Consider the following 12,719-nt stretch of genomic DNA (forward strand, 5'->3'; position numbering starts at 1 on the left):
CCCGAGTGGCCCATCTGTCCCGAGCGGCCCCTCTGTCCCGTGCTGCCCCACTGTTCAGTGGGGTCATTTAGAAGGGTTGCCGTGGTTAGGAGGCCACGGAAGCGGGCAAGGTGGCGGACTAAGACTATGGTGAAGTGGGGGCCACGTCCAGCACCAGAGCCGCCACCGCGGACAGATGCCCACCCAGACCCTCCCCAATAGGTTCAGGTTTTGCGGCCGGAGTCTGCACCTTTGGGGGGGGGGGTACTGACACACCCTGACCATAGTTTGCTTTGTATGTTTCTATGTTTTGTTTGGTCAGGGTGTGATCTGAGTGGGCATTCTATGTTACATGTCTAGTTGGCTGGGCCAAGGGAACCCTTGAAGTACCAATTTACCCCCCTTCCGTCGCCGGTTCGGAGCGTTCTGAAAGGGCCAAATCACTAGGGAAGTCCGTTGATTCCGCCGAACAGCCGCTCGTTCTACCGAAGCTGGGTTAAAATGCTAGACGTGAGGAGTTGTGGGAATTTTCGCCACGAGTGTGTTGCATCGTGGTTATGTGTCTATTTCTATGTTTGGCCTGATATGTTTCTCAATCAGAAGCAGGTGTTAGTCATTGTCTCTGATTGGGAACCATATTTAGGTAGCCTGTTTGGCGTTGGGTTTTGTGGGTGATTGTTCCTGTCTCTGTGTTTGCACCAGATAGGGCTGTTTTGGTTTTTCACATTTCTTGTTTTGTTAGTTTATTCATGTATAGTTTCTTTATTAAAGAACCATGAATAATAACCACGCTGCGTTTTGGTCCGCCTCTCCTTCGACTCAAGAAAACCGTTACAATATATATATTTTTAAAAGCCGTGTTAGACAAGATTACCTACACATACTGACCAGCTCAAATAGACAAAATGTGTGCTACAGTGCCTTGCGAAAGTATTCGTCCCCCTTGAACTTTGCGACCTTTTGTCACATTTCAGGCTTCAAACATAAAGATATAAAACTGTATTTTTTGTGAAGAATCAACAACAAGTGGGACACAATCATGAAGTGGAACGACATTTATTGGATATTTCAAACTTTTTTAACAAATCAAAAACTGAAAACTTGGGCGTGCAAAATTATTCAGCCCCTTTACTTTCAGTGCAGCAAACTCTCTCCAGAAGTTCAGTGAGGATCTCTGAATGATCCAATGTTGACCTAAATGACTAATGATGATAAATACAATCCACCTGTGTGTAATCAAGTCTCCGTATAAATGCACCTGCACTGTGATAGTCTCAGAGGTCCGTTAAAAGCGCAGAGAGCATCATGAAGAACAAGGAACCCACCAGGCAGGTCCGAGATACTGTTGTGAAGAAGTTTAAAGCCGGATTTGGATACAAAAAGATTCCCCAAGATTTAAACATCCCAAGGAGCACTGTGCAAGCGATAATATTGAAATTGAAGGAGTATCAGACCACTGCAGATCTACCAAGACCTGGCCGTCCCTCTAAACTTTCAGCTCACACAAGGAGAAGACTGATCAGAAATGCAGCCAAGAGGCCAATGATCACTCTGGATGAACTGCAGAGATCTACAGCTGAGGTGGGAGACTCTGTCCATAGGACAACAATCAGTCGTATATTGCACAAATCTGGCCTTTATGGAAGAGTGGCAAGAAGAAAGCCATTTCTTAAAGATATCCATAAAAAGTATTGTTTAAAGTTTGCCACAAGCCACCTGGGAGACACACCAAACATGTGGAAGAAGGTGCTCTGGTCAGATGAAACCAAAATTGAACTTTTTGGCAACAATGCAAAACGTTATGTTTGGCATAAAAGCAACACAGCTCATCACCCTGAACAACCATTCCCACTGTCAAACATGGTGGTGGCAGCATCATGGTTTGGGCCTGCTTTTCTTCAGCAGGGACAGGGAAGATGGTTAAAATTGATGGGAAGATGGATGGAGCCAAATACAGGACCATTCTGGAAGAAAACCTGATGGAGTCTGCAGAAGACCTGAGACTGAGACGGAGATTTGTCTTCCAACAAGACAATGATCCAAAACATGAAGCAAAATCTACAATGGAATGGTTCAAAAATAAACATATCCAGGTGTTAGAATGGCCAAGTCAAAGTCCAGACCTGAATCCAATTGAGAATCTGTGGAAAGAACTGAAAACTGCTGTTCACAAATGCTCTCCATCCAACCTCACTGAGCTTGAGCTGTTTGGCAAGGAGGAATGGGAAAAAATGTCAGTCTATCGATGTGCAAAACTGATAGAGACATACCCCAAGCGACTTACAGCTGTAATCGCAGCAAAAGGTGGCGCTACAAAGTATTAACTTAAGGGGGCTGAATAATTTTGCACGCCCAATTTTTTCAGTTTTTGATTTGTTAAAAAAGTTTGAAATATCCAATAAATGTTGTTCCACTTCATGATTGTGTCCCACTTGTTGTTGATTCTTCACAAAAAAATACAGTTTTATATCTTTATGTTTGAAGCCTGATATGTGGCAAAAGGTCGCAAAGTTCAAGGGGGCCAAATACTTTCGCAAGGCACTGTATATGGCAGACTAATCCGAACTCATCTCTCGGCATGTCCAGCCCACTCATTATCTCAGCAATCATGGCTAGCGGGAAAGTTGCTTGCTTTTTCTGTGGCTAAACCAACAAGGCTCTGTGGCTAAAATACATTTTGATATAAAAAAAAAATGGTTAAAATGGCTCTCGTGTGGAGTAGTAACCCGCAACATACGCCTAGTTTCCTGAAACGGGTCACATATCTTTTGTGATGTCCCCACAATTTTCCCACCAGACTGTTACCACAACTTAATGAAACATTCTGGAAACCTTTAAAGAACAGACTATATGTGTTCTGGTAACATCCTTGCATTGTCAGGCTAATGTTTTATATGAACACTGTATAATCATCAGCACAACTGGACAGTCTGTGTTATGAGAACATTTGCCACAACATAACAACTGTTCTGGTAACTTTCATAGAACCAATTTTGGTTAGCTGTGTATACTGTATATTGCCTTAATAAAAAATTGAGGTTAGGTCTATACTGTATATAGCCCAGTGTTTCCCAAACTCAGACCTCGGGACCCCGAGGGGTGCACATTTAGTTATTTGACCTAGCACTACACAACTGATTCAAATAATCAAAGCTTGATGATTAGTTGATTATTTGAATCAGCTGTGTAGTGCTGGGGCAAAAACCAAAACGTGCACCCAGGGGAGGCCCAGGACTGAGTTTGGGAAACACTGATATAGCCCTTTAAAAACATTTTGATAATGATTAATCACTCTATTTCTCTCTCTCTCTATCCCTCTCTCCTACACAGTGACCATCACAGCTCTGTTGCCAACCAATTTCCGTCAGGACTTCCCCTTTGACCTCCAGGAGCTCCCAGCCTTCGCTGTCCTTGGGTGAGTCTAAGTTGTCCTCAATTAGCCAGTGAGCTCTTCGTTGCCTCTGTTAGCCAGTGAGCTCTTCATTGCCTCTGTTAGCCAGTGAGCTCTTCGTTGCCTCTGTTAGCCAGTGAGCTCTTCGTTGCCTCTGTTAGCCAGTGAAAGCTGGTGTGAGTGTATAGGAGGATAGCCTCCTAATGTTAGTCACCTAACATGGATAATTCAGACAGTGAGGTGGTGCATTTAGGACATCTTATTTTAGCTTGCTGTTACCGTAGTAGCGTAGCCTCCGGGCTTACCACAGAACTGAATAGGACCAGAGCCCCCTCTCTTTCTCTCTCTATTTTCATCTCAGATGAAAGAAGAGCCCTGTGCTTAACTGTGTGGGCTCCCAAAGAGAAGAAAATCCCCCTCTTTTTTCTCCTCTTTCCTTCTTGTCTGGAGGATGTCCTCCCACTCAGCATCTGAGGAGTGGAGCTTTGACTCACAATCAAACAAAACAGCAGTCTTATCACACTTCTGTCTGTACTGGGTCTGAAGTTCAAATGTATGCAGATGATACAGTGATATATGTGCATGCAAAGAGCAAACAACAAGCTGCACAAGAACTCACTACTGTAATGGTCCAGGTTACAAAGTGGCTCAGTGACTCGTGTTTGCATCTCAATGTTTGCATGTTCTTCACAAAGAGGGCAACAGATGCTACTGAGCCAGATATCTATGTGTCATGGGAGAAGCTCCAGGTGATATCTGACTTTAAGTACCTTGGCATCATACTTGATTCCAACCTCTATTTCAAAAGCATGTGAAAAAGGTCATTCAGATAATTTCCGATTTATATGAAATTGTTTGACTACAGAGGTAGCAAAACTGTACTTCAAATCTATTGACACTCCCCCACTTAACATACTGCTTGACGAGTTGGGCCCAAGCTTGCTGTACAACATTAAAACCTATTCAGTCTGTCTACAAACAGGCTCTCAAAGTGCTTTATAGGAAGCCCAATAGCCACTGTTACATCCTCAGAAAGCATGAGCTCCTGAGTTGGGAAAATCTTGTGTAATACACCGACGCATGTCTTGTATTCAAGATCCTAAATGGCCTGGCTCCCCCTCCACTCAGTGTTTTTGTTAAACAGAAAACCCAAACATATGGCAGCAGATCCACAAGGTCTGCCATGAGAGATGACTGTATAGTTCCCTTAAGGATAAGCATCTTTAGTAAATCCACTTTCTCTGTGGAATACACTGCCATCAGACACACATAACTGCACCACCTATCACACTTTCACAAAATGTATGAATACATGGCTAAAGGTCAATCAGATTTGTGATCATGATCCCTGGCTGTGTATTGCCACTTTCCATGTTGTCTGTAGCTTGTGAGGTGTGGAAACACTGTTACTTTTATTAATTTTGTCTTGCTGCTTTTTGTTCTGTCTGTATGCTACATCTTGCTTGTCCTATGTTGCTCTGTCTGCATGCTATGCCTTGCTTGTTGTCACGCCCTGACCTTAGTTATCTTTGTTTTCTTTATTATTTTGGTTAGGTCAGGGTTTGACTAGGGTGATATGTTGTTTTGTCCTGTCTAGGTTTTTTGTATGTTTATGGGTTTTTCCAGCCTAGGTGTTTTTATGTCTATGGTTGCCTGGATTGGTTCTCAATCGGAGGCAGCTTGTAACGGTTCTCGTCTGTCGAAGGAGAAGCGGACCAAAATGCAGCGTGGTGGTTATTCATGTTCTTTAATAAAAATGAACTAGACATGAAATAACGACCAAAACAAAGAACGACCGTGAAAACCTATACAGCCTATCTGATAAACACAGAGACAGGAACAATCACCCACGAAATACTAAAATAATATGGCTGCCTAAATATGGTTCCCAATCAGAGACAGCGATAAACACCTGCCTCTGATTGAGAACCACTCCAGACAGCCATAGACTATGCTAGATACCCCACTAAGCCACACACCCAATACCTAACAAAACCCCAAGACAAAACACACCACAATAAACCCATGTCACACCCTGGCCTGACCAAATAAATAAAGACAAACACAATATACTTTGACCAGGGCGTGACACAGCTGTTTATCATTGTCTCTGATTGGGGACTATATTTAGGAAGCCATATTCATTGGGAATTTTGTGGGTTATTGTCTATGTGTAGTTGCATGTCAGCACTCGTTGTAGTAGCGTCACGGTCATTTTTGTTTGTTCATTAATTAAAGAAGATGTATTCATATCACCCTGCGCCTTGGTCTCCTCACTATGACGAACGTGACACTTGTCCGATGTTGCTCTGCATGTGCTCACTGCTCAATGATTGTCTATATTGTAATTGTTTTGAATAACCTGCCCAGGGACTGCGGTTGAAAATTAGCTGGCTGGTTAAAACCATCACTTTTACTGAAACGTTGATTAATGTGCACTGTCCCTGTAAAAATAAAATAAACTCAAAGTAGGTCAGTGATTCAGTCAACTCTGACAGAGAGAGAGTGAAATATCATTTATTCAGGAGTATTTGAAATATTTAATTATGCAGGAACATGAATTTATGAGAATTCATATACAGTAATTGGCTGTAACTGAGCTGGGTGATATGAACAAAATACATATTGTGATAAATGTAACTATTTGCTTTAACAGTAAATACAACGACAAACAACAAAGTTAACGTTTTTGGGGCAGGGCTGTAGACATGTTTTTTCCAGTGTCAAGTAGGACAACTGAGATGGTAGCCTATGGTTAAAAAAGTCAGCTATTTCATCTAACATATCCAGGGAATGCATGATTGATATTTTGATGTGTAACCTGATTTCTTTTTGGCTATATAACCATGTAGGTTAATTGATTAATCAATCAGTAAATATAGGTTAATGTTCTAAAACAACTTTCCAGTTTGATGTAGGCCATTTCTATTCACTGAAAATGGCGTGTTCTGCTCTGCGAGCGTATCAAAACCATACTATGGCCTACACTGATCAATGGTCATACGGTGCATTCGGAAAGTATTCAGACCCCTTTCCAAATCATGTCCAGTCAATTGAATTTACCACAGGTGGACTCTAATCAAGTTGTAGAAACATCTCAAGGATGATCAATGGAAACAGGATGCACCTGAGCTCAATTTCAAGTCTCCTAGCAAAGGGTCTGAATACTTCTGAAAATAAAGTATGTTTTTATTTTTATACATTTGCATTTACATTCTAAAAACCTGTTTTTGACTTATCATTATGGGCTATTGTGTGTAGATTGAGGATAATTTTTTATTTTATCAATTTTAAAATGTGGAAAAAGTCAAGGGGTCTTAATACTTTCCGAATGCACTGTATACTTGTACATCTCTCTCTCTCCTTCCATAATGGGGTGAGGGAGTGAGAGTCTCCCACAGCAGCCGACAGCGAAACGGGACAGGCAGATACTTTTATAGCAGGAATCAACACAATGTATAGGCTACTATTGACCAAATAATGATTTTAGAACAATCTACAGGAACGTTGTGTAGCAAAGTCACTGAACATGCGGGTGTCAGTAATTTTCAGTTCATCGTCCCAGCTCTAGGCTCTGCTACCACTTGGTTCTGGTGGCTGGAGAAACTCTGCCTCTCTGTCCTACTGTAACTTCCACAAAGTGGACACATCCTTGGGTACTTACTTAAAACACAAGCTTATATAAACAGGTCTCTCTCTCTCTCTATTTCTACACCTGTCTTATTCTCCTTTTAATCTCGCCACTCCTCCCTTCCCCCTCTTCTCTCGCCACAGTATTGCCAGTGGTCTTGGCGGAGCGTTGTTTGTCTGCCTGAACAGACAGATAGTCCAGTTAATCAGGAACCAGAAGACCATCAAAAAGTTTCTCATGAAGAAGTAAGTCATCAACATCAGACAGTGGCCCCTACTTGGTCCTAGAGAGAGTACCTGTATCCCGGTGTGTGTCTCTCTCCTCTCTCCTTTCTCCCCTCCCTCTCAACCTCCCTCTCTCTACTCCACCTCTCACCCTCCCTATTTGCTCTTCTCTCTCTATCTCTCTCTCTCTCTCTCCCCTCCCTCCCTCCCTCCTCTTCTCTCCTCTCAGGCGTCTGCTGTACCCAGCCCTGGTCACTCTGCTTGTGTCTACGCTAACGTTTCCCCCTGGCTTCGGACAGTTCATGGCAGCCAAGGTTAGTTTAGTTCCACCCTTCCAAACCATGGCCAGTGGGTTTTGTGGATAACACAGGTGAAATCAGAGGAGAGTTGATAGTTAGAAACACAGATAAGTACAGTTGTGTGTGTGTGTGTGTGTGTGTGTGTGTGTGTGTATGCGGCTTCATTGCAAGTGTTTGAGAGCAGTGTCATTTGGCTTCAATTATATGAGGGAGAGAACGAGAGAGGATGGAGGTGTGTGTGTGTCTGTCTACGTGTGTGCGCTTGTAGAGATGGTTTAGGGGCGACTAATGTATATGCCTCTCTGATTAAATTCCTCTCATCTGTGAAATTAAAACAATTAACAGCAGAAAATACAGCGGATCCTCTGGCCTAAGACACACATACACACAATCACACATTTACATAGAGGCACAGTCTCTCCCTACATCTAATTTTTTCATCCTATGTCTTCCTGCCCCCCCCCCCCCTTCAAGGGGGAGTGAAACTCTTGATGTAGTTCTGCTGTTAATTCTAGGGATGTGACAAATAGATTTAGATTCTTAACGTTTAAACTGCAATTTTTCTTTTTGCTTAAACAATAAAAAAATCATAAAGATTCGAAGAAATTTGTTTTTTTTAAATATACAATTCCATGTACATTTAAATAGTTAAGCAGTTAGATTAAACAACTCCTTTGTAAGATACTTTTTTTAAATGAAACATGTATGGAAATAGGTGAATTAACACTCCTCAGTTAGCAGGCTCAAGCAAGCTAAAAACCCACATGGTAGCAAAAACTAACTAACAGAAATTGTTAAAAGTTAGAAATGATTTAAACACTTTGCAGGAGGCTACTATTTAATAGTTCACAAAAAAATCATGTATGTCTTATAAAATATACTCACCCAACCCAGTATTGTAATCGAAACCAGAAAGCATGTTGTTCTTGGCTCAGACAGTATAGTAGTGTGGGCTCAATATCATCTCATTGGTGTGTAAGATCTTGAGAATCAGCTGTACATGTGATGGAAGAATGCACTGTGCATGCAGAGGGTTGCAATTCCATTGAATTGGGGAAAGTTTAACCAAAATATGACACAAGACCTAGAATTGCCTTGTGTATCCCACAATAAATTCACTGTCACAAGCTTATGTGGTTGATGAATTTGAGCAAAATTCCCATGGAAAAATTCCAGAAATTGACCAGAAAGTTTATGACCCTTTGCAACCCTATCCCCTAGCACCTACCCCATGGCACTTCATGTAGATTGGGATAACACTAATGTAATAGTTTCTCCTTGCCCTCTGAAAGGAATAATTATTGCTGTGTTGCTTATACCTATCCAATCATATCTTTCATATCTGCTTCAATGCTTTGGGTAGGAGCTTGGGACCAATATGGGATATATAAAAAAATACATAAATGCCTGCTGACTTTAGGCCTCCATCTGTCTGATATGATGTCACTTCCTGTTTCCCCCATGCAGCTGACCCAGATGGAGTCCCTGGAGACGTTGCTAGACAACCAGACGTGGTCTAAGCAGGGCATACCCGAGGAGTTTGAAAGCAACAGCCAGTCCCAGGCCTGGAAACACCCCCAGGTCAACGTCTTCGTCACCCTCACCCTCTTTGTCGTCATGAAGGTAGGCACACAGGAGCCTAACCTTTCTCCTGTTAGTGGTCTTAAAGGAAAGGAGTTAAAAAAACAATTTGAACATCCAAAACTGCTTAAAAGTCCTGTCCTGTTGTCCCATCCCTCTCTCCTCTGTCCTAAAATCAGACACCTTAACATTCACTCCTCTGATGGTGCTGTCCCATCCCAACCCCTCCGTTCTTCCAATGTCACTTCCAAGGTTGACACAGCCAATAGTGTGTGTGGTGTGTGTGGTGTGTGTGTGTGTGTGTGTGTGTGTGTGTGTGTGTGTGTGTGTGTGTGTGTGTGTGTGTGTGTGTGTGTGTGTGTGTGTGTGTGTGTGTGTGTGTGTGTGTGTGTGTGTGTGTGTGTGTAAGCAGCATAGGGTGTAGAGTTACTGACATAGATCCATTAGATCACATTGGCAGCTGGCCTTAATTACTGCTAACTAGACAGTAATTTCTATGCAATCAAATCAAATGTTATTGGTCACATACACGTGTTTATCCAGTGTTATTGCGAGTGTAGCGAAACGCTTGTGCTTCTAGTTCCGACAGTACAGTACAGCAATATTTAGCAAGTAATATCGAACAATTTCACGACAAATACCTAATACACACAAATCTGAGTAAAGGAATGGAATAAAAATATATGGATGAGCAATTTCAAAGCAGTGTAGGCTAAGATACAGAAGATAGTATAGAATACAGTATATACATATGAGTTGAGTTATGAAAAATATATACATTTATTATAGTGGCATTATTAAAGTGACTAGTGTTCCATTTATTAAAGTGGCCAATGATTTCAAGTCATGCTAATGATGGCTATTTAACCTCTTGAATCTCCCCATCCCGGATCCGGGATCGTGACTAAAGCCTCAGTCTCATTAGCATAACGCAACGTTAACGATTTCTGAAAATCGCAAATAAAATTAAAATAATGTGTTTGCTCTCAAGCTTAGCCTTTTCTTAACAACACTGTCATCTCAGATTTTCAAAATATGCTTTTGAACCATAGAAATTGACTAATTTGTGTAAGAGTATGCAAAGCTAGCATAGCATTTTGTGTAGCATGTAGCACGCAACATTTTCACAAAAGCCAGATAACCAAATAAATAAAATCATTAACTTTGAAGAGCTTCGGATGTTTTCAATGAGGAGACTCTCAGTTACATAGCAAATGTGCAGTTTTTCAAAAAAATATTATTTGTGTAGGACAAATCGCTCCGTTTTGTTCACGTTTGGCTATGAAAAAACCCTGTATACAGTTATAGCCTGAAGCTCATTAGCATAATGTAACGTTAACGATTTCTGAAAATCGCAAATAAAATGAAAATAATGCATCTGCTCTCAAGCTTAGCCTTTTCTTAACAACACTGTCATCTCAGATTTTCAAAATATGCTTTTGAACCATAGAAATTGACTAATTTGTGTAAGAGTATGCAAAGCTAGCAATGCATTTTGAATAACATGTAGCACGCAACATTTTCACAAAAACCAGATAACCAAATAAATAAAATCATTTACCTTTGAAGAGCTTCTGATGTTTTCAATGAGGAGACTCTCAGTTACACACCAAATGCGCAGTGTTTCCTGAAAGCGTCTGTGTGTAGGAGAAATCGTTCCGTTTTCTACATTGCGCCTGGCTACTGAAACGAACCGAAAATGCAGTCACCTACAACGTAAAACTTTTTCCGGATTAACTACATAATATCGACCGAAACATGGCAAACGTTGTTTGGAATCAGTCCTCAAGGTGTTTTTTCACATATCTCTTCATTGACATGCAGTTCGTGGAAGCTTGCTTTACTCTCTGTATTGTTTGGAAAAATACTGGCAGGTGACTTTGCGCACCAATTTCGGCGCAGGACACCGGGCGGACACCTGGTAAATGTGGTCTCTTATGGTCAATCTTCCAATGATCTGCCTACAAATACGTCACAATGCTGCAGACACCTTGGGGAAACGACAGAAAGGGCAGACTCATTCCTCTTGCGTTCACAGCCATATAAGGAGATCATGACAAACAGAGCCTCAAAAATCCTTGTCATTTCCTGGATGCCATCTCATCTTGGTTTTGCCTGAAGCTCACGTTAAAGGGCACGCACAGAGAAGATCTTTGTATTTCTGGACACGTCAGAGTGTTTTCTTTCGAACAGTAGCAATTATATGCATAGTCGAGCATCTTTTTGTGACAAAATATCTTGTTTAAAACGGGAACGTTTTTCATCCAAAAATGAAATTGCGCCCCTAGAGTTCCAAGAGGTTAACAGTCTGATGGCCTTGAGATAGAAGCTCTTTTTCAGTCTCTCGGTCCCAGCTTTGATGCACCTGTACTGACCTCGCCTTCTGGATGATAGCGGAGTGAACAGGCAGTGTCTCAAGTGGTTGTTGTCCTTGAGGATCTTTTTGGCCTTCCTGTGACATCTGGTGTCCCGTCGATGTGGATAGGGGGGTGCTCCCCCACTGTTTCGTGAAGAATAAGGCTTGCTCTGAAGGATCAGCGAAGTGGAGATGTTGTTTGCTACCTAGGAAGTCCAGGATCCAATTGCACAGGGCTGGGTTCAGACCCAGGGCCTCGAGCTTAATGATGAGCTTGGAGAGTACTATGGTGTTGAATGCTGAGCTATAGTCAATGAACAATATTCTTACATAGGTATTCCTTTTGTCCAGATGGTATAGGGCAGTGTGCAGTGTGATGGAGATTGCCTTGTCTGTGGACCTATTGGGGCGGTAAGCAAATTGAAGTGGGTCTAGGGTGTCAGGTAAGGTCTCTTCAAAGGGGGAGACACCCTGGACCCAAACTGTTACAGACCTATATCCATTCTGCCTTGCCTATCTAAGGTCTTCGAAAGCCAAGTCAACAAACAGGTCACTGACCATCTCGAATCTCACCGTACCTTCTCCGCTATGCAATCTGGTTTCCGAGCCGGTCACGGGTGTACCTCAGCCACACTCAAGGTACTAAACGACATCATAACCGCCATCGATAAAAGACAGTACTGTGCAGCCGTCTTCATCGACCTTGCCAAGGATTTCAACTCTGTCAATCATCATATTCTTATCGGCAGACTCAGTAGCCTCGGTTTTTCGGATGACTGCCTTGCCTGGTTCACCAATTACTTTGCAGACAGAGTTCAGTGTGTCAAATCGGAGGGCATGCTGTCCGGTCCTCTGGCAGTCTCTATGGGGGTGCCACAGGGTTCAATTCTCGGGCCGACTCTTTTCTCTGTATATATCAATGATGTTGCTCTTGCTGCGGGCGATTCCCTGATCCACCTCTACGCAGACGACACCATTCTATATACTTTCGGCCCGTCATTGGACACTGTGCTATCTAACCTCCAAACGAGCTTCAATGCCATACAACACTCCTTCCGTGGCCTCCAACTGCTCTTAAACGCTAGTAAAACCAAATGCATGCTTTTCAACCGATCGCTGCCTGCACCCGCTTGCCCGACTAGCATCACCACACTGGATGGTTCCGACCTTGAATATGTGGACACCTATAAGTACCTAGGTGTCTGGCTAGACTGCAAACTCTCCTTCCAGACCCATATCAAACATCTCAAATCGAAAA

The 12,719-nt window shown here is 42.3% G+C and overlaps 1 protein-coding gene across 1 annotated transcript in view; it reads left to right on the top strand.

Moving 5' to 3' along the window:
• The window catches only part of LOC135546591 (chloride channel protein 2-like), an 86,030-nt gene that overhangs the window by 43,097 nt on the left and 30,214 nt on the right, over positions 1-12,719 (top strand). Inside the window, exons 9-12 of the mRNA XM_064975153.1 lie at positions 3,310-3,394; positions 7,145-7,246; positions 7,455-7,539; positions 8,992-9,147. Coding sequence (XP_064831225.1) covers positions 3,310-3,394; positions 7,145-7,246; positions 7,455-7,539; positions 8,992-9,147 — 428 coding nt within the window. The remainder of the gene's footprint in view (positions 1-3,309; positions 3,395-7,144; positions 7,247-7,454; positions 7,540-8,991; positions 9,148-12,719) is intronic.

This window comes from Oncorhynchus masou, chromosome 9 (genome assembly GCF_036934945.1).
Source record: "Oncorhynchus masou masou isolate Uvic2021 chromosome 9, UVic_Omas_1.1, whole genome shotgun sequence".
In the NCBI taxonomy this organism is placed as follows: domain Eukaryota; kingdom Metazoa; phylum Chordata; class Actinopteri; order Salmoniformes; family Salmonidae; genus Oncorhynchus; species Oncorhynchus masou.